Source organism: Gossypium arboreum, chromosome 13 (assembly GCF_025698485.1).
Source record: "Gossypium arboreum isolate Shixiya-1 chromosome 13, ASM2569848v2, whole genome shotgun sequence".
NCBI lineage: Eukaryota > Viridiplantae > Streptophyta > Magnoliopsida > Malvales > Malvaceae > Gossypium > Gossypium arboreum.
Window position 1 is genome coordinate 760,778 of NC_069082.1, and position 18,796 is coordinate 779,573.

Consider the following 18,796-nt stretch of genomic DNA (forward strand, 5'->3'; position numbering starts at 1 on the left):
TTTAAATTTTATATAATATTTTTAAATTACTAAGTGATGATGTGTCACAATGTTAAACGTCATGTTCTCAAGTTTAGGGACTAAATTAAAAAAAGATATCAAAATTTGGGATTAATATGAAAAAAATTAGGACTAAATATATATTTTATCTCTTTCTTTGATTAAAGTTATAAATTAAAGAAGAAATTTCAATTATAATCCATCAGTATATTCATGATCGGAATTATTGAACTGATAAACTAGAATTCTTATGGGAAATTATTACTCATGCATAGTGAAATTTGAACTTTTCAAGGCCTCATTAAGTTAAAGTTCCATAAGTGTGTTTTGCTGACTTATACACACTTTAGCCATGGTTAATATATATGTATATATTATACATACATTTATATCTATATACTCTATTTGAAGGGTTGATTGGTTGACTAAAAGTAAACCATTTGCGCATCAAGTATTCAAGTGTTCTATCCCTCACCCTCACCCCCACCACCACACCTCTTTTCTTGGTGATTCCTTAAAAGAACAATAATGAATCTTTTTCCACCAATATGATACCATGAATTCTTTAGTTTGTCGTTGTTGCAGCTAATTTGTTCTTCCCTGCAAAGCCATTGCCTGTCTTACTTTGCAATGATCATGAAGACGAATGTCAGCAGCTACTTTCCGATGATCACACTTTTAATTCTCCTCGTCATTCCGTCGTCATATCTTGGTGACGCTGAAATCATAGGTTATCCATCATTTGTTAATGGCCCCAATTCATGGAGAAACACTCCTTCATCCGACTTTAGTTTCTGGGAATCAGCCGGTGTGAGGCCGATCCTTGTTTATGGGAAGTTTGTCTTTGGCTTCCAATGCAGCTTTGAGGGTGACAACTGCCTAATTGTTGTCTCCATCTTCAAGACCAGTTCTGATGGCAATTCTAGATTTTCTCCACAAGTGGTATGGGCCGCTGGTCGGAACAATCCAGTTGAGATTCAAGCACTGTTGGAGCTTACTTCTCAAGGCCAACTTATCTTGAAAGACGCTAATGATACTTTGGTTTGGTCCCCAAGCACTGCAAGCAAGTCCATTTCAAGGTTAACCTTGGGTTCTGAGGGAAGCCTCAAGTTGTTAGACAAAACCAACCTCACGGTTTGGCAGTCATTTGGCCACCCTACGGATGTTTTATTTCTTGGTCAAAAGTTAGCATCAGGGCAGAAGTTGAGGTCAAGTGTATCGCCATTCGATTCTAGTGAAGGTTTGTTTGCATTTGGTATCATTGATGGTGTATTCACTGCTTATATAGATTCAGATCCTTATCAAATGTATTACAGATCGTTTGTCTCCGAAGATCAATCCTATGCTGAATTCCGAACTGGAGGCTTCGGGAGTTTGATAATGGCAGCCCCAGCTAATTTTATACAGTTGGGAAGTGATGGCCACTTGAAGGCATATGAGTTCAAAGAACAAGGATTGAAGTGGGTGGGGACTGATATGCTCGACATTGATCAATGCAGTTATCCATTGGCATGTGGAAAATATGGCGTTTGTTCAGAAACGGGATGCAGTTGCCCTGATGATGCAAGTGAAAACGAAACAGCTTATTTTAAGCCAAATAATTTTACAGCAGATGATGGATGTCATGCCATTTCACCAATCTCTTGTGAGCTATCTCTTTATCATGGTTTTCTGGAGCTCCGAAGAATCAATACTCGATACTTGGATTATATCTTGTCCTCCAAGACATTACAATTAGAAGATTGTAAGGAAGCCTGTTTAAAGAATTGTTCTTGCAGAGCTATCATGTATAATGGAAGGAACAAATGCCTTCTTCTATCTCAAGTGTTCTCCATTGAGAAGAAAGAAGGTTTTGATTATGCCACAACTTTTATAAAGGTGCAAAGTTCTCCAATATTTTCACAGAGCCCTAGCAGGAATCCTTCATCACCCAATTTCCCTCGAAGGAAAAGGCAAAATACAATAGTTATTGTGGGCTCACTTCTTGGAACCATCTTTGGTGTGTTTCTAATCTTCTCTTTCCTTTTTCTAAATTTAAAAATGGTTTCCAAGAATATGAGGAAGATTATCTAGACAACATGCTGGGAATGCCAAATAGATTCTCTTACGAAGAGTTGAAGAACGTCACCAACAATTTCAGCAACAAGCTTGGCCAAGGTGGATTTGGGTCTGTTTTTCGTGGAATCCTACCTTCAGGTTCTGAAGTTGCGGTGAAGCATCTTGTTGGTTTTGGTCCAGTTAAAAGTCCTTCACAGCTGAAGTTCAGACAATTGGAAGCATCCACCATTTCAATTTGGTAACTTTGGTTGGATTTTGTGCTGAAAAATCCAATAGGCTTTTAGTTTACAAGTACATGGCAAATGGCTCCCTAGATCAATGGATCTTCAACAAAAACCAAGAACCTGCTCTTGGATGGCAAATTAGAAAGAAGATAATTCTAGATATAGCCAAGGGATTGGCCTATCTTCATGAAGAATGCAACCAAAAGATACTTCACTTGGACATCAAATCTCAGAATATTCTTTTAGATGAGAATTTTAATGCTAAAGTTTCAGATTTCGGGTTATCTAAGCTAATTGGAAGAGACCAAAGTCGAGTTGTAACAACTATGAGGGGAACCCCTGGTTACATGGCTCCTGAATGGTTAAGCTCGGTCATAACTGAGAAAGTGCTATAGCTTTGGTATAGTAGTCTTGGAAATTCTGTGTGGGCGTCAAAACTTTCACAGCTCTCAACAAGTGGAAGATAGACATTTAGTCGGACTTTTTAGGAGAAAGCAAGAAATGGGGCAACTTATGGATTTAGTCGACAAGTGCAGCGATGATATGCTATCGAATGCAGCAGAAGTTGTAGAGATGATGAAGGTTACCGCATGGTGTTTACAAACTGAATATGCCAGGAGGCCTTCTATGTCCATAGTTGTGAAGCTTTTTGAGGGCTCAGTTGATGTTGTCAGTAACATGAATGAAGAAGATCTTTTAAATGGATTAACACATGAAGCTATGGAGACCTTTGCTTCAACAGTTCTACCCTCAATGTTATCTGGGCCAAGGTGATGATCATGGAGATGGACATCAATCTTCAAATATATTTCATCCAGATAGGATGTAAGTTAAGGTATGGAAACTCTTAATCAGCTTAGTAAATAAAATTACAAAAAAAAGGACAAATATGAACATTAATCAGCTTCTTGTAAACCACCCAATACAACCGACCCCACAAACAAACCAGCTGCACCGACGACAAGTGCTCCAGCCACCACCACTTGCACCGCCACTAAACCCACCGAATCATCCGGTATGATCACGATCGCTGCCAACGCTGCCACTAAAGCCGGGAGTGCAGCAGAAGCCAACGTCGAAGGGGATACACCGGCCACCTTCTCCAACAAGCTGAGCAACCCAAGCTCCTCTGCTTTAGAGAAAACACCGAGTTTCTCTATCGATGAAAGGGTGAAACCAAGCTCCTCCGCCTTCGATAAAAGCCCAGCTTTTTCAACGTTGCTTAGAACTTTTCTCTTCTCAAGTTTCTTAAACACATCCACTTCAATTTCTTCACTTCCTTCGTAAAAAATCCCTGCTCCGAACCATTGTTTTTCCCATTCTGAGTCGTATTTGTTTACCTGAAAATGAATAAATAAAACCAAATAAAAAAAGAATTGATGGAAAATTTTCTTTATTTTTTTTCTTGGGAACCAAGCGGGGGGTACCTTCTTTTTGGGAGCCATGGAGACGACTGTTAATGGATTTTTGGCGGGAGAAAAGGGGTTAAATTGGAGTTTTTTGGAAGGAAACAGATTGGTGTGTTCGATTCTTGTAAGGTAAGAGACTGGGGATGGTGTAGAGACCGCCATTGATGAATCAAAGGTGACCTGAGTAGGGAAACTTGTTCTTTATTATTTTTTATTGGTGATGGTTATTGCCACGTTGGATGATATATGTAATCTCCACTTATGTCATGTCGGATTCTCGGCCAATCAAAATAGTCTTATCTGGGAAACAAAGATTTTGTCAATTAGGTTAAATATGTCATAGATCCCTATAGTCTTCATAAATTTGAAATTTAGTCCCTGTTTTTTTATTTCTAGGACTTTAGCCTTAGTTTTCAAGTTTCAAAATTCAAGTAAATTTTTCAACACTGTTAAATTTGTTGGTATGAAATAAATTTAACAAAATAAATTTAATAGTATTAATAGTTGTACTTGAATTTTATAATTCAAAAGTAGAGTGACTAATTTTGATATGTACATTAGATTAGAGATGGAAAAAATAGTAAAAAACCTCGGATCCATCTCAATTTTGATATTGAGTAAATTGGTCCCTTTCAAAAAAAATTAAAGCAATTTAATCACAATTTCAAAAATCAGCAATTAAGGCCAATTAATCACAATTAATTGTACATATTTTTATTGATAAAATAACAAATTTAACCCTCAAAATTTATATATTCTATCAATTTAGTCTTAGTTTAACAAATTTAACTCACAACATTTACACATTCTCTCAACGATTACATAAAATACATAAACATCAAGCACTAAATTTATTATTTATACCAATCAAAATTATGTACAATTGACAAATAAATTAGATTAAGGACTAATTCAAAAGTAGAGGGACTAATATTGATATGTACAGTAGATTGGGGATGGAAAAAATTAGTAAAAAACCTATCAAATCCTCTCAATTTTGATATTGAGTAAATTGGCCCTTTCAAAAAAAAATTAAACCAATTTAATCACTATCAATTTCAAATACGAGCAACTAAAGCCAATTAATAACAACATTAATATTTTTTATTGGTAAAATAATAAATTTAGCCCTTAAATTTTATATATTCTATCAATTTAGTCTTGATTTAACAAATTTAACCCACAATATTTACACAAAATTCATAAAATTGTTATTTATACCAATCAAAATTATGTACAATTGACAAATAAACATAAATGTTATGATTAATTGTCTTTAATTGTTTATTTTCAAAATTGACAATTTTTTTATATTGAGTTTCAAGACTAATTTAATTGTAAAACTAACCGAGCCCCATGATAATTATCGGAACACCTTATATGTAATTAATTTATAATATATGATGACAAAATGTATTAAGATTTACTCCGCATAATTATATCTAGAAAATAATTAATAGTATCATTAAAAATAACAACTTGAAGTGACATGAGAGCAAAGTCTTGAACTTGTTTTAATCATTTAATCATCTACATATGATGATTAAAATAAGCTTGCATAATTGTTTCTTACTGAGATCTTTAAGCTTAATACAATCATTGATGGTTGAGTATGTAAATCACTTAAAGCTTAGAACTTGCATTTCCCTTATCATCAAATACAATCATAACTTTTCCCATTGCTTTTCTATCTTTAATTGCTGAGAATGCAAGGTTGGCCTGTCATACACAAGTAATCCATAAGCTTTTGATATTTCGACCCCAAAGTAGAATACTCGAAACTACGCCTCTTGGAACACTAGTAAATGCATATTTTCAGGGTGATGTTTGGTTCAAAATAGTTTCGAGAACTCATCACGATCTATGTTACTCGGACTCTTCATTCTTGTTGAAGTATTTGTGTCTCATAATGATACCGTGTTGGACACAAATTAGTGTATGATACTCACAACTGAATCCGAGTAACGTAGATTAGGACACTGGAAACAACATGGATCCATCTGCCCAAAAATGAACACAAATGAGTGCTACTTCACTTGGATCAAGTTGTAACTCTAATGTGATGAATAGTACTTGGTTGGTCCCAAGGCTCTAAGTAAGTCACTACGTGCAACTCAGCTAGTGTCAGCTTCTTTCACCAAAGAACGAAAGAATAATTCATAAAGGAGGAAAAGGAGAAGACCGGTGGGAGCCCCTCACCTCTGATAGACTGTAAGTATGAGAAACGTGAACGGTAATCAAGCCCTTTTCCATCCAGGAGAATAACTTCCGGACCGAATCCTCAAGCACAGCCGGTTGATGTATTATATAGCTACCCCAATAGAACCCATGGACTGTCCAATTCTGCAGAATAATAAGATAGACGCTTGAGAAGGCTATTAGAAATTGAAAGATTTCGTTGAAATTGTTCGTTTGGAAATTTCCTGAAAAGCTAATCATAGGTTCTTCTCTCCATCGGAGCAATAGGGCTGTTATGCTCATTACTAAACTTGTTGAAGAGATGAAATATAGCCAAGGTATATCTTTTTGATCAGAGGTTGAATCGTCCAATTGTCAAGGATTCTCGACAACTTGGACCACCAAAATCCTCGATGGGTCAGATGTACAAGCAACAATTGATGAGTGACTGTATTGTACAACTAACTCGTTTAACACATTTGCCACCGAGATCTGCTGCATTAAAGCTATAGACTCATTGCTGGTACTCGCGTCTGAATAAGTATCAGACACAGGTAAACATTTAAGAAAACAGGTGACATGCCTTGCCTAAACATTAGCAGACCTATCTTCCTCGTTACTATACCATTCCGTAATAAAGGTACCATATTGGACCAAAAAGTAACACAGTAGAAAAAAGTGTCAAACTTGGGTACCAAATATTAAGCATTTGGAATATGATGCATCAATTTGAGAAAAAAGAGAAAAGGTGAAGTACCTTAACAAGAATAATATTAGTTGGGATGATAGGAATTTCACCGCTGGCGAATCCAATGACAAGAATCTGAGCACCCCAGTTCAAGAGCTTCATAGTTTCTTTAGCAAGGTTGCCACCAACAGGATCATAGAGAACGTCAACCCCTTTGAGGTTCCTTGACTTGAGGAACTCCTTTACACTTGCGGTTACATTTTGATTCATCAAGTCTACCACATGATCAACACCCAAGGACTTTAACAACTGCACCTTTTCAGCTCCCCTGAAAAAAATATGCAGTTTTGATATACCCTTGGCCTACAAATCCGCAAGGCTCTCAGCCAAGCTGAAGCACATTAACTTAAGTGATAGCATGCTCCTCCATCAATAACCTCTATGCCATTGGGTTAGGGATCAAGTCAAACCACGTGCAAACTCTTCAGTTTGCCATGGTTCTGCTTACTCAAGCACTACAAAACATTTATGGGGATCCTATCTCTCAACAGATACCAATGAAGCTAATAATCTAAGGGAGAAAAAAAGAGAAAGAGGCACCTGGCAACAGCAATGACAACTGCACCGCAAATCTTGCCAATTTGAACAGCAGCAAGGCCAACGCCTCCTGCAGCACCAAGAACCAGCAATACCTGCAATAGTTGCTATCTCCTTTAGCAGTAAAACCCAGAATTCTTTTTCGACGTTACAGTTACATTATAGCCTCAATCAAAATCAATCATTACAAGCACTGAACTATCTCTTTCCACAATAAATCCCATGACTTCTTTAAGTTATAACATATCTATAGTTTCAATCAAAATCATTACAAGCATTGAACTAATTAACTTAATAACTAACTAACCAAAAGCAAGTAAGAAAAAGGGGGACATGCCTGAGAAGATGTCAAGTTAGCCCTATGAACAAGAGTTAAATGCGAGGTCACAAAGGCAATAGGGAGTCCAGCAGCAGCCACCAGATCACACCCTTTCGGCACTTCAAACCTAATCAACAATCAACATTAATTAACCATTTTCTTTTTCAAATTAGAAATGAAGCCGAGAAGGGCAGAGACTGACAGTTGGGATTGATCTTGGACGATGAAGGTGGCATAGGAGCCTACGGGGACAAAGGCACAGACGTAGTCTCCAACCTTGAACTTGCTGACGGAAGGGCCAACAGCATCAACAATGCCGGCATAATCAGAGCCTGGGATGAAAGGCAAGGAATGCTTCTCCTGGTACTTGCCTTGTATCTGAAGGTAAGTACCGTAGTTCAAGCTGGTCGCCTTAACTTTGACTCTCACTGCTGTGGGTGAGTCCAACTTTGGGATTGGATGGTTCCTGCTTAACTCAATAGGCGACTCAAATGAGGATGTTGGATCACCCAATCTCTTGCACAACAGAGCTTCCATTTTTTCTTTTTTCTGTTTATTACAGGTATTTTGGTTCCTACAAAGATTTTGACAACAGGGTTGAAAAAAAGGGGAAATATTTTATAAACACAATGAAGTAAATAAAATACTCTAAAAGTATCTCCACTGAATCCAGTTAGTATCTATCTCATCGCCATCAACCTCGGTATATCAGGAATTGTGCCAATGCAAAAATAATTGTTAAAAGTACCATGACAGTCCTTGTACTACACCTTAGATTACATTTTGCTCTCTCTATTGAAAAATAATGGCAAATTAATCTCTATATACTTAAATAAATGAGCAAAATGGTTCTTAATTATCTATGAACAAAAATAAAAAAAAATGGAGTGGCATGCTTGTCTTGATGAATATGAGATGGACAGTGGTTCATGGATGGTAAGCTGAATTTTTTCATGATAAAGATTTTGAGGATGAAATTGAAACTATTTATAAATTTTGAGAGTTATTTTTTAAAATTATTACTAAATTGATATAATATGTAAAAGTTTAGGGCTAAATTGTAACATTCCGAAATAGGGCCTAAACGGAACAGTGGTTGCGAAACCACAAATTCGAGGTAGAAAAAAAATTATTTTATTATTATTTTGAGGTTCATGGTATGATTACATGATTGTGCGAAAATTTCGTGATAAAATTCTATGCATAAAGTGCTTAAATTGAGGTTAGGGACTAAATCGAATAATTTGCAAAACTTGTATTCTAGAAGTTTTAGTATGAAATTATTTTGGAATATTAATTAGGAGATCTTAAATGGTAATTTGACCAATTTTAAGTTCATGGACAAAATTAGGACATGGAAGGAATTTTTGAAAAGTTTAGTAAGGAGGGCATTTTGGTCATTTGGTTATTAACATTAATAAAAGGTAAAAGATGATAAAATTGTATCATCTTCTTCAAGTTACCAGCAGAACCTTACCTCTCTCCATAGCTGGGGTTTCTTCAACTTTCAAGCTTCATAGTAAGTGATTCCAAGCCCGCTTTTAATGATCTTTACGTTTTGAAGTCCCTAGCTCGATAAAGCTTATGCTAGCAATAATTTAAGTTAGGAATCAAATTCGGAAAAATACCCATAGGTGAAATTTGTGTATTTTGATGTTTTATGATGAAATATGAAGTTTTAAATTATGTTAGACAACTTGTGCTACTTGGTTTTAAGTGAAAACGAGTAAAAGGCTTAATCGGTAAAAATACCTAATAGTCATAAGTACATGTTAGTGTGTGAATTTGATGTTGCCATAGAAGGAAAAATGATCAGCATGTCATAAAACATAAGAAAATAGGATGAAGTTTAATTTACGAGCCTTGGGGCAAAAGTGCAAATATGTGAAAGTTTAGGGCAAAATGTAATTTTGCCAAAGTTTGAGTAAAGGGTTGTTTTGATAAATGTTGATATTAAATAAGCTAAATTTGCTATTATAGATCAAGAAGAGCGAAATTCGAGAGTAGATCGGGAAAAGAAAAGTAAAGGACTAAATTGTAAAGTTTAGTCACATGTTGTATCGAGGTAAGTTTACAGTAAATAAATGCAATATTCTTTTATTTTACATTATTATTGTCAATTTCCAGCATTTATATATTTATGTTATGAAAATATTTAAAGTCGAATTTAAGGTGAAGTGACAGAGGAAAAGTGTTAGAAAGCCCGGTTGAACCCTAGGAATGTTAGGATATTAGGGTTGATGTGATGTAACGAAATGAGCCATGTAAGCCCATATTAGAAATATGGCTTTGGAGACAGATTGAGCCATGTAAGTCCATATTATATATGGCATTGGAGCAGAATAATTCATGTAAGTCCATGTCAAAGACATGGCATTGGCGAGATAATATTGATAGACAGAGCGACCCTAGTATCCTTAGTATTCCGAGTGGTTCAACGGGTCAGGATACTGAGTTAAATTACAGTGAATTAACAGCAAGGGAAAAGTAGATTATATTTATGAAAAGGAAAGGTCGTAAGAAAGAAGGTAAGGGAATAAAGAAGAAGATAGAAATTGAGAAGTAAAGAAATTTATGATGTTAGATGATATTATGCATAATTATCCATTATGTTGAATGTTGTGATTTATTTGCTTGTAAGCTTACTAAGCCTAGTGCTTAATCTCTTTATTTTCTTCTTCTTATAGTACTTATCTAGTCACTCGGGGATCGAAGGAAACGTCGGAGGCCGATCACACTATCAAAGAAATAACTCGGTATAATTAGATGTTTTGTTTTGTGTATGGCATGTATAGAAACTTAGCTACTTTTGGTATAATATGAGCAATGAATGATGTGTAAATACTTGCTAGTGATTAGCTAATAAAATAGCCGATGATATACATATTTATTAATATGTATGATTGATTGATGATTATCACATGAAAATTATGAAAAATGTGAAAGTAACCTAAAAACAGATTCAAGTAACAGAAATGATGTAACTTTGAAAATTCACTAAAAATTGTAGAAACATAGTTTGAAGATGAATAATATATGAAATTAAAGCTTATTATGTATATTTTCTTATGGAATAAGCAAAACAGGTAAAGGTATTATATTTTATGAGATATCTGAGTTTTAGTGAAACAGGGTCAGAGTGATTTCTGGATCCCCTGTTTCAACTTTGGAAATTCACCATAAATTGTAAAAAACTAATTAGAAGGTGTAATTTATATGGTTAGAATCCTTATTGAATCTAGTTTTTATAGAAACAAATGGTTTAGTCATATGAATTTTGTACAGGAAGAAACATGGCTCGTAGTAAGAAGAGGTCAGTGTAGTTGAGTTTTGAAACAGGGGAAACTTTAACTAATAAACTGTACTAATTGGCCAAGTCAAAAATTCTATAAAAAAATTAGTAGATAGATATATGAGTCTAGTTTCAGGAAAAATTTACGGATCTTAATTTCGAGTTTCGAAACTCAAAATATGAATTTTAGGCGACTACGACGCAGAATGGCAGCACATTCCGAAATCTTAAATAAATAATTTAAACCTATTTAAGTGATAGATTAAGTTTAGTAATGCCTCGTGCTCGATTCTGGAAACAGTCTCGGGTAAGGAGTGTTACATTTATTGGTATCGAGCAGGTTTAGTCGATTCTCGGAAGCAGTTAGTGTGAGAAAAGTCTAGCTATACATGCCATACTTGTATTTTGATAGTGTGACGACTCGACGATTTTTTAAATATTTTGTTTTATAGTAATGGATCCCGGCAGCCGGTGATGATGATGTAGAAAGTAATGCTACTGCTTCCACTGAAGGCGGCGCCATCCGAGAATAGGCCGTAATAGTTGATCAGGAGGAGTGACTCGAGAAGCTCTCTTCCGAGCTTTGAATGATTTGTTTGCCGAGTTCGCTTAAATGCGAATCCGCGATTAGACCTCCACCCCTCATGATTCTCGGGCTACCCATGTAGCTCAAGCTTCCCGATCCACAGTACAAGTGGTAAGAGAAAAACCACCAGTTGATAGAATCAGAAACAAGGCGTAAGAGTTCCGAGCAACAAAAGATGATGATGCGAAAGAGCGAATTTTGGTTAGAAAATACTATCGAGTCTTTGACGAATTATCTTGTACACCGAGGAATGTATGAAATGTGTAGTATCACTTCTTAGAGACTCAGCCTACTATTGGTGGAAGACACTTGTATCAGTTGTACCGAAAGAGAGGGTCACTTGGGATTTCTTTCAGGAAGAATTTCGTAAAAAGTACATCGATCGAGGTTTATTGACCGAAGAGAAAGGAATTCTGGAATTGAAACAAGGCAATATGATTGGTGACCGATTATGAGCGTGAATTTGTCGAGCTCATAAATATGCTCAAGAATGTGTGTCCACAGAGGCTATCCTATGTAAAAGGTTTGAGGATGGGTTAAATGATGATATCCGACTGTCAGTGGGTGTCCTAGAAATAAAAGAGTTCGTTATTTTAGTTGAGAGAGCCTGTAAGGCAGAGGAGCTATTAAAAAGGAAAGGCAAAGTTGAGACAGAGACACAAGATACAAAGAAGAGACAGATGAGCAGATCATTTGGGCTACATCCAAGAGGCCCAGAGAGTTTTCTACGGATCTAGCTTTTCAGCAGGCAATCTAGTCGAATAGAGGTAGCAGATTTAAGGATCCAAGGCTCGGACCACCTCGACTATGAGTGTAGGTAATGTCGACGGGGTAGATCAGGGTGTCTACGATGTGGTAGACTTCATTATGGTCCTTGTCGGGCAAAGCGAAAATGTTTGCTATAAATGTGGTGCTCCAGATCATTTTGTACGAGAATGTCCGAAGTGGCTAGCCGAGAGGTAACACAGAGTGCTAGATCCTAAATGCTCCTACTAGAGGCGATCACCGAGGCAACCGGAGTAGGAGCAAGTAATGAGGTACCTTTAGAGATTCTACTGTGAGACCGGATGTTAGAGCCCCTGCAAGGACTTATGCTATTCGTGCACGCGAAGAGGCATCCTCCCGATGTGATTACGGTACATTTTCTCTACATGATATTAATGCCATTGCTCGATTGATCCGGTTCGACTCATTCTTATGTTTGTATGAAATTGATGCCTAGTATAAGTATGCCTATAGAATCTCTGAATTTGTGATTAAAGTATCGAATCCATTAGGCAAGCATGTATTAGTAGATAAAGTATGTAGAAATTGTCCTTTAATGATTAGAGGCTCTTGCTTTTCCTACTGATCTCATGCTATTACCATTTGATGAGTTTGATGTGATTCTTGGTATGGATTGGTTGACTACACATGATGTGATAGTGAATTGTGGAAAGAAATTCATTGAGTTGAAGTGTGAAAATGGTGAAATTCTTGGGTTAATTCGGAAGAGTCGATAGTTTATTTCCATAATTTCGTTATGTCCGCTCGTAAATGTTTGAGAAAAGGGTATGAAGCTTATCTTGCTTTTGTGTTAAACACTAAAGATCCAAAATTGAAAATTGAATCGATGCTCGTGGTATGTGAGTTTCCGATGTGTTTAGGAAGAACTACGGTGTTTGCCTCTGTTAGGAAGTTGAGTTTGGTATTGAGTTGATTCGTGTACCACGCCCATTTCTATTGCTCCTTATAGAATGGCTCCATTGGAATTGAAAGAATTGAAAGCTCGATTTGAGAATTAACAGATAAAGGCTTGGTAAGACCCAGAGTTCACCATGGGTGCACCGGTGTTATTTGTGAAAAAGAAAGACGGATCGATGAGATTATGCATAGATTATCGGCAACTTAACAAGGTAACAAGAAAGAACAAGTATCCATTGCCTAGAATTGATGATTTGTTTGATCAATTGAAGGAGCTCTGTGTTTCGAAGATAGATTTGAGATCCGGATACTATCGCCATGAGTTAAAGAGTCGATGTCCTCAAGACGCTTCCGGACTAGGTATGGTCATTATGAGTTCCTTGTGATGCCATTTGGCTTGACTAATGCTCCTGCCATTTTCATGGACTTAATGAACCGAATTTTTAGACCATACTTAGATAAGTTTGTAGTTGTGTTCATTGATGATATTTTGATTTATTCTCATGATGAGACTGAGCATGCAGAGCATTTGAGAACAGTTTTACAAATTCTGAGAGATAATCAGTTGTATGCCAAGTTCAGTAAAAGTGAGTTCTGGTTATGAGAAGTTGGTTTTCTTGGACATATTGTCTCAGGTGAAGGTATTAAGGTTGATACGAGTAAGATTTCAGCCATTGTTGATTGGAAGCCTCCTAGAAATGTATCAGAAGTTAGAAGTTTTCTTGGTCTTGCTGGATATTATAGACGATTTGTAGAGGGATTTTCCATGATAGCTACCCCGTTGACGAGACTGCTACGGAAGGATGTTAAGTTTGAATGGACTGAGAAGTGCCAACAAAGTTTTGATAAGTTAAAGGCATTGTTGACGGAAGCTCCTATCTTAGTACAGCCGGAACCGAGTAAAGAATTTGTGATTTACAGTGATGCATCCTTGAATGGGCTCGGTTGTGTACTCATGCAGGAAGGAAAGGTAATTGCTTATGCCTCTAGACAATTGAAGCCACATGAGAAAAATTATCCGACACATGATTTAGAGCTAGTCGCTATTGTATTTGCATTGAAGATTTGGAGACATTATTTGTATGGTGAAAGGTGCTGGGATATTTACCGATCATAAAAGCTTGAAATACTTGATGACTCAAAAGATTTGAATTTGAGGCAAAGAAGATGGTTGGAATTGCTTAAAGATTATGAGTTAGTGATTGATTATCACCTGTAAGGCAAATGTAGTTCTTGACGCTTTAAGCAGAAACTTTTATTTACATTGCGAGCTTTGAATACCAATTTAGCCATGTCGATGATGGTTCTATTTTAATGAATTTAGAGCTAAACCGGTATTTCTTGAAGAGATTTGTGAAGCTCGAAAGATGATAATGAGTTACAAGCTAAAAGAATTCAATGTGAGAGTCGCATAGAATCGATTTCGGATTGGTTCGATGGTTGTTTGATGTTTAGAGACGAATTTGTGTACCAAAGAATGATGAGCTTATTCGGAAGATTTTACAGGAAGCACATAGCGCTTCTTTATCTATTCATCCAGCAAAGTACAAAAATGTATAATGATTTGAAGAAATTGTATTGGTGGGTAGGAATGAAAAGAGATATTTTGAGTTTGTTTCTAGATGCTTGATTTGTCAACGGTAAAGGCGAACATCGGTACCCTCGGGATTATTGCAACTGTGCTAGTTAGGAATGGAAATGGGACAGAGTTACTATGGATTTTGTGACAGATTGTTAACACTCGAAAAAGAAAGATGCAATATGGGTTGTGATTGATAAGCTAACTAAGTCGGCTCATTTTATCCCAATCAGTATGGATTATTCACTTGACAAGTTGGCCAAGTTATACATTTCAGAGATAGTTAGACTACATGGAGTGCCATTATCGATCATTTCGCATGAGATCCAAGATTTACTTCACGGTTCGGAAGAAGTTACAAGAGGCTTTAGGTGCGAAGTTGAGTTTTAGTACGGCTTTTCACCCTCGAATCGATGGTCGGTCGAGAGAGTTATTCAGTACTTGAAGATATGCTTAGATGTTGTGTATTAGAATTTCAAGGTAGTTGGGAAAAATACTTACCATTGGTAGAGTTTGCCTACAATAATAGTTATCATCAAGTTTGAAGATGGCACCTTATGAAGCTTTGTTTGGACGTAAATGCCGTACACCTTTATATTGGATGAGCTTAAAGAAAGCCGATTACTGGGTTGATCTAGTTAAAGAAACGGAAGAAAAGTGAAAGTTATCGAAATTGTTTAAAAGCGACAGACAGATGTGCGTAAGTCGTATGCGATTTAAAAGAAAAGAGATCGAATATCAAGTTGGTGACAAAGTTTTTTGAAAGTATCCCGTGGAAGAAAGTTCTCGATTTGGCAAGAAAGGCAAACTAAGTCCACGTTTTATTGGACCGCTTGAAGTGATTGAGAGAGTCGGACCATTAGCATATCGGTTAGCTTTGCCGATTGAGTTAGAGAAGATTCATAATGTATTTCATGTGTCTATGCTACGTCGTTATCGTTCAGATCCGTCACATGTGATTTCTCGAGAGAGGTTGAGATTCACCAGACATGACTTACGGTGAAGAACCCAGAAAGATTCTAGCTCGAGAGGTAAAGCAATTAAGGAACAAAAGTATTGTACTTGTGAAAGTACTATGGAATAGACATGGGGTAGATGAGGCTACATGGGAACCCAAGAGGCTATCTGAAAACAGTACCCATATCTCTTCACGGTAAGATTTTGGACGAAAATCCCTAAAGGGGGAGAAATGTAACATTCAAATAGGGCCTAAACGGAACAAAGTGGTTGCGAAACCACAAATTCAGGTAGAAAAAAAATATTTTATTATTATTTTGAGGTTCATGGTATGATTACATGATTGTGCGAAAATTTCGTGATAAAATTCTATGCATAAAGTGCTTAAATTGAGGTTAGGGACTAAATCGAATAATTTGCAAAACTTGTATTCTAGAAGTTTTAGTATGAAATTATTTTGGAATATTAATTAGGAGATCTTAAATGGTAATTTGACCAATTTTAAGTTCATGGACAAAATTAGGACATGGAAGGAATTTTTGAAAAGTTTAGTAAGGAGGGCATTTTGGTCATTTGGTTATTAACATTAATAAAAGGTAAAAGATGATAAAATTGTATCATCTTCTTCAAGTTACCAGCAGAACCTTACCTCTCTCCATAGCTGGGGTTTCTTCAACTTTCAAGCTTCATAGTAAGTGATTCCAAGCCCGCTTTTAATGATCTTTACGTTTTTGAAGTCCCGGTAGCTCGATAAAGCTTATGCTAGCAATAATTTAAGTTAGGAATCAAATTCGGAAAAATACCCATAGGTGAAATTTGTGTATTTTGATGTTTTATGATGAAATATGAAGTTTTAAATTATGTTAGACAACTTGTGCTACTTGGTTTTAAGTGAAAACGAGTAAAAGGCTTAATCGGTAAAAATACCTAATAGTCATAAGTACATGTTAGTGTGTGAATTTGATGTTGCCATAGAAGGAAAAATGATCAGCATGTCATAAAACATAAGAAAATAGGATGAAGTTTAATTTACGAGCCTTGGGGCAAAAGTGCAAATATGTGAAAGTTTAGGGCAAAATGTAATTTTGCCAAAGTTTGAGTAAAGGGTTGTTTTGATAAATGTTGATATTAAATAAGCTAAATTTGCTATTATAGATCAAGAAGAGCGAAATTCGAGAGTAGATCGGGAAAAGAAAAGTAAAGGACTAAATTGTAAAGTTTAGTCACATGTTGTATCGAGGTAAGTTTACAGTAAATAAATGCAATATTCTTTTATTTTACATTATTATTGTCAATTTCCAGCATTTATATATTTATGTTATGAAAATATTTAAAGTCGAATTTAAGGTGAAGTGACAGAGGAAAAGTGTTAGAAAGCCCGGTTGAACCCTAGGAATGTTAGGATATTAGGGTTGACAGGACTGTACAGAAATGAGCCATGTAAGCCCATATTAGAAATATGGCTTTGGAGACAGGATTGAGCCATGTAAGTCCATATTATATATGGCATTGGAGACAAGAATAATTCATGTAAGTCCATGTCAAAGACATGGCATTGGCAGGATAATATTGATAGACAGGAACGACCCTAGTATCCTTAGTATTCCGAGTGGTTCAACGGGTCAGGATACGAGTTAAATTACAGTGAATTAACAGCAAGGAAAAGTAGATTATATTTATGAAAAGGAAAGGTCGTAAGAAAGAAGGTAAGGGAATAAAGAAGAAGATAGAAATTGAGAAGTAAAGAAATTTATGATGTTAGATGATATTATGCATAATTATCCATTATGTTGAATGTTGTGATTTATTTGCTTGTAAGCTTACTAAGCCTAGTGCTTAATCTCTTTATTTTCTTCTTCTTATAGTACTTATCTAGTCACTCGGGATCGAAGGAAACGTCGGAGGCCGATCACACTATCAAAGAAATAACTCGGTATAATTAGATGTTTTGTTTTGTGTATGGCATGTATAGAAACTTAGCTACTTTTGGTATAATATGAGCAATGAATGATGTGTAAATACTTGCTAGTGATTAGCTAATAAAATAGCCGATGATATACATATTTATTAATATGTATGATTGATTGATGATTATCACATGAAAATTATGAAAATGTGAAAGTAACCTAAAACAGATTCAAGTAACATAAATGATGTAACTTTGAAAATTCACTAAAAATTGTAGAAACATAGTTTGAAGATGAATAATATATGAAATTAAAGCTTATTATGTATATTTTCTTATGGAATAAGCAAAACAGGTAAAGGTATTATATTTTATGAGATATCTGAGTTTTAGTGAAACAGGGTCAGAGTGATTTCTGGATCCCCTGTTTCAACTTTGGAAATTCACCATAAATTGTAAAAAACTAATTAGAAGGTGTAATTTATATGGTTAGAATCCTTATTGAATCTAGTTTTTATAGAAACAAATGGTTTAGTCATATGAATTTTGTACAGGAAGAAACATGGCTCGTAGTAAGAAGAGGTCAGTGTAGTTGAGTTTTGAAACAGGGGAAACTTTAACTAATAAACTGTACTAATTGGCCAAGTCAAAAATTCTATAAAAAAATTAGTAGATAGATATATGAGTCTAGTTTCAGGAAAAATTTACGGATCTTAATTTCGAGTTTCGAAACTCAAAATATGAATTTTTAGGCGACTACGACGCAGAATGGCAGCACATTCCGAAATCTTAAATAAATAATTTAAACCTATTTAAGTGATAGATTAAGTTTAGTAATGCCTCGTGCTCGATTCTGGAAACAGTCTCGGGTAAGGAGTGTTACATAAATTTTTTTATTATACCGATTTTTAACCGTCACCTCACCCTTCCTTAAGGGGTTTAATGGTTAAATCTCGAATAATTTGGTGACCAAATTAAAAAAAATGATAATTGGGTGATAAAAAAGAAAAGAGGCAATAATTGGGTTATTTATGGTGTAGCTTACCCAGATATTTTCTTATACCAAAAATATATGAAAATATTTATATATGTACTAGGGTTTATATTCAAAACATGTGGTAATTCCTATCAATAATGTCATCTTCAATATTTGAACTCTTGAAAATACAATAATCACACTATTGCACTCAACGCTTGTTGATAATGTTATCTAATAGAATCATTTTACTTCTTCGTATATGTATAAGACAAATCTATCTATTTTTCAATAAAAGGACTAAAATGCGATTTGTAATATAATGTAGGGATTGCTATGTACTT

At 35.6% G+C, this 18,796-nt stretch overlaps 4 protein-coding genes across 4 annotated transcripts; 2 read left to right on the forward strand and 2 right to left on the reverse strand.

Annotated features, from left to right (window-relative positions):
• Nucleotides 1–299: 299 nt before the first annotated feature.
• LOC108462349 (EP1-like glycoprotein 2) lies at nt 300–2,393 on the forward strand. The gene has a single exon (XM_053024312.1). The coding sequence runs from the start codon at nt 631–633 to the stop codon at nt 2,071–2,073; it is 1,443 nt and encodes a 480-aa protein (XP_052880272.1). The 5' UTR covers nt 300–630; the 3' UTR covers nt 2,074–2,393.
• LOC128286682 (G-type lectin S-receptor-like serine/threonine-protein kinase SD2-5) lies at nt 2,079–3,056 on the forward strand. Its single transcript, XM_053024057.1, has 3 exons — nt 2,079–2,260; nt 2,335–2,643; nt 2,729–3,056. The coding sequence occupies exons 1-3, from the start codon at nt 2,079–2,081 to the stop codon at nt 3,054–3,056; spliced, it is 819 nt and encodes a 272-aa protein (XP_052880017.1).
• A 12-nt stretch (nt 3,057–3,068) lies between these two features.
• Nucleotides 3,069–3,925, reverse strand: LOC108461986 (uncharacterized). The gene is made up of 2 exons (XM_017761990.2): nt 3,710–3,925; nt 3,069–3,622 (listed from the first exon to the last, which is right to left on the reverse strand). Exons 1-2 carry the CDS (start codon nt 3,851–3,853, stop codon nt 3,179–3,181), a joined length of 588 nt encoding a protein of 195 aa, XP_017617479.2. The 5' UTR covers nt 3,854–3,925; the 3' UTR covers nt 3,069–3,178.
• Nucleotides 3,926–5,146: 1,221 nt separating this feature from the next.
• LOC108463630 (uncharacterized) lies at nt 5,147–8,060 on the reverse strand. The gene is made up of 6 exons (XM_017763543.2): nt 7,676–8,060; nt 7,492–7,600; nt 7,158–7,249; nt 6,627–6,885; nt 5,891–6,034; nt 5,147–5,410 (listed from the first exon to the last, which is right to left on the reverse strand). The coding sequence occupies exons 1-6, from the start codon at nt 8,008–8,010 to the stop codon at nt 5,315–5,317; spliced, it is 1,035 nt and encodes a 344-aa protein (XP_017619032.1). The 5' UTR covers nt 8,011–8,060; the 3' UTR covers nt 5,147–5,314.
• Between the last annotated feature and the right edge of the window lie 10,736 nt (nt 8,061–18,796).

Coding starts and splice junctions, on each gene's coding strand:
- LOC108462349 (XM_053024312.1), top strand. CDS start 631: ATGATCATGAAGACGAATGTCAGCAGCTACTTTCCGATGATCACACTT.
- LOC128286682 (XM_053024057.1), top strand. CDS start 2,079: ATGCTGGGAATGCCAAATAGATTCTCTTACGAAGAGTTGAAGAACGTC. Junction 2,261..2,334: donor AAAAGTCCTTCACAGCTGAA/GTTCAGACAATT, acceptor AAAATCCAATAG/GCTTTTAGTTTACAAGTACA. Junction 2,644..2,728: donor GGTTACATGGCTCCTGAATG/GTTAAGCTCGGT, acceptor AAACTTTCACAG/CTCTCAACAAGTGGAAGATA.
- LOC108461986 (XM_017761990.2), bottom strand. CDS start 3,853: ATGGCGGTCTCTACACCATCCCCAGTCTCTTACCTTACAAGAATCGAA. Junction 3,623..3,709: donor CCATGGCTCCCAAAAAGAAG/GTACCCCCCGCT, acceptor ATTCATTTTCAG/GTAAACAAATACGACTCAGA.
- LOC108463630 (XM_017763543.2), bottom strand. CDS start 8,010: ATGGAAGCTCTGTTGTGCAAGAGATTGGGTGATCCAACATCCTCATTT. Junction 7,250..7,491: donor CTAACTTGACATCTTCTCAG/GCATGTCCCCCT, acceptor CAACTATTGCAG/GTATTGCTGGTTCTTGGTGC. Junction 6,886..7,157: donor GTTGTCATTGCTGTTGCCAG/GTGCCTCTTTCT, acceptor TATTTTTTTCAG/GGGAGCTGAAAAGGTGCAGT.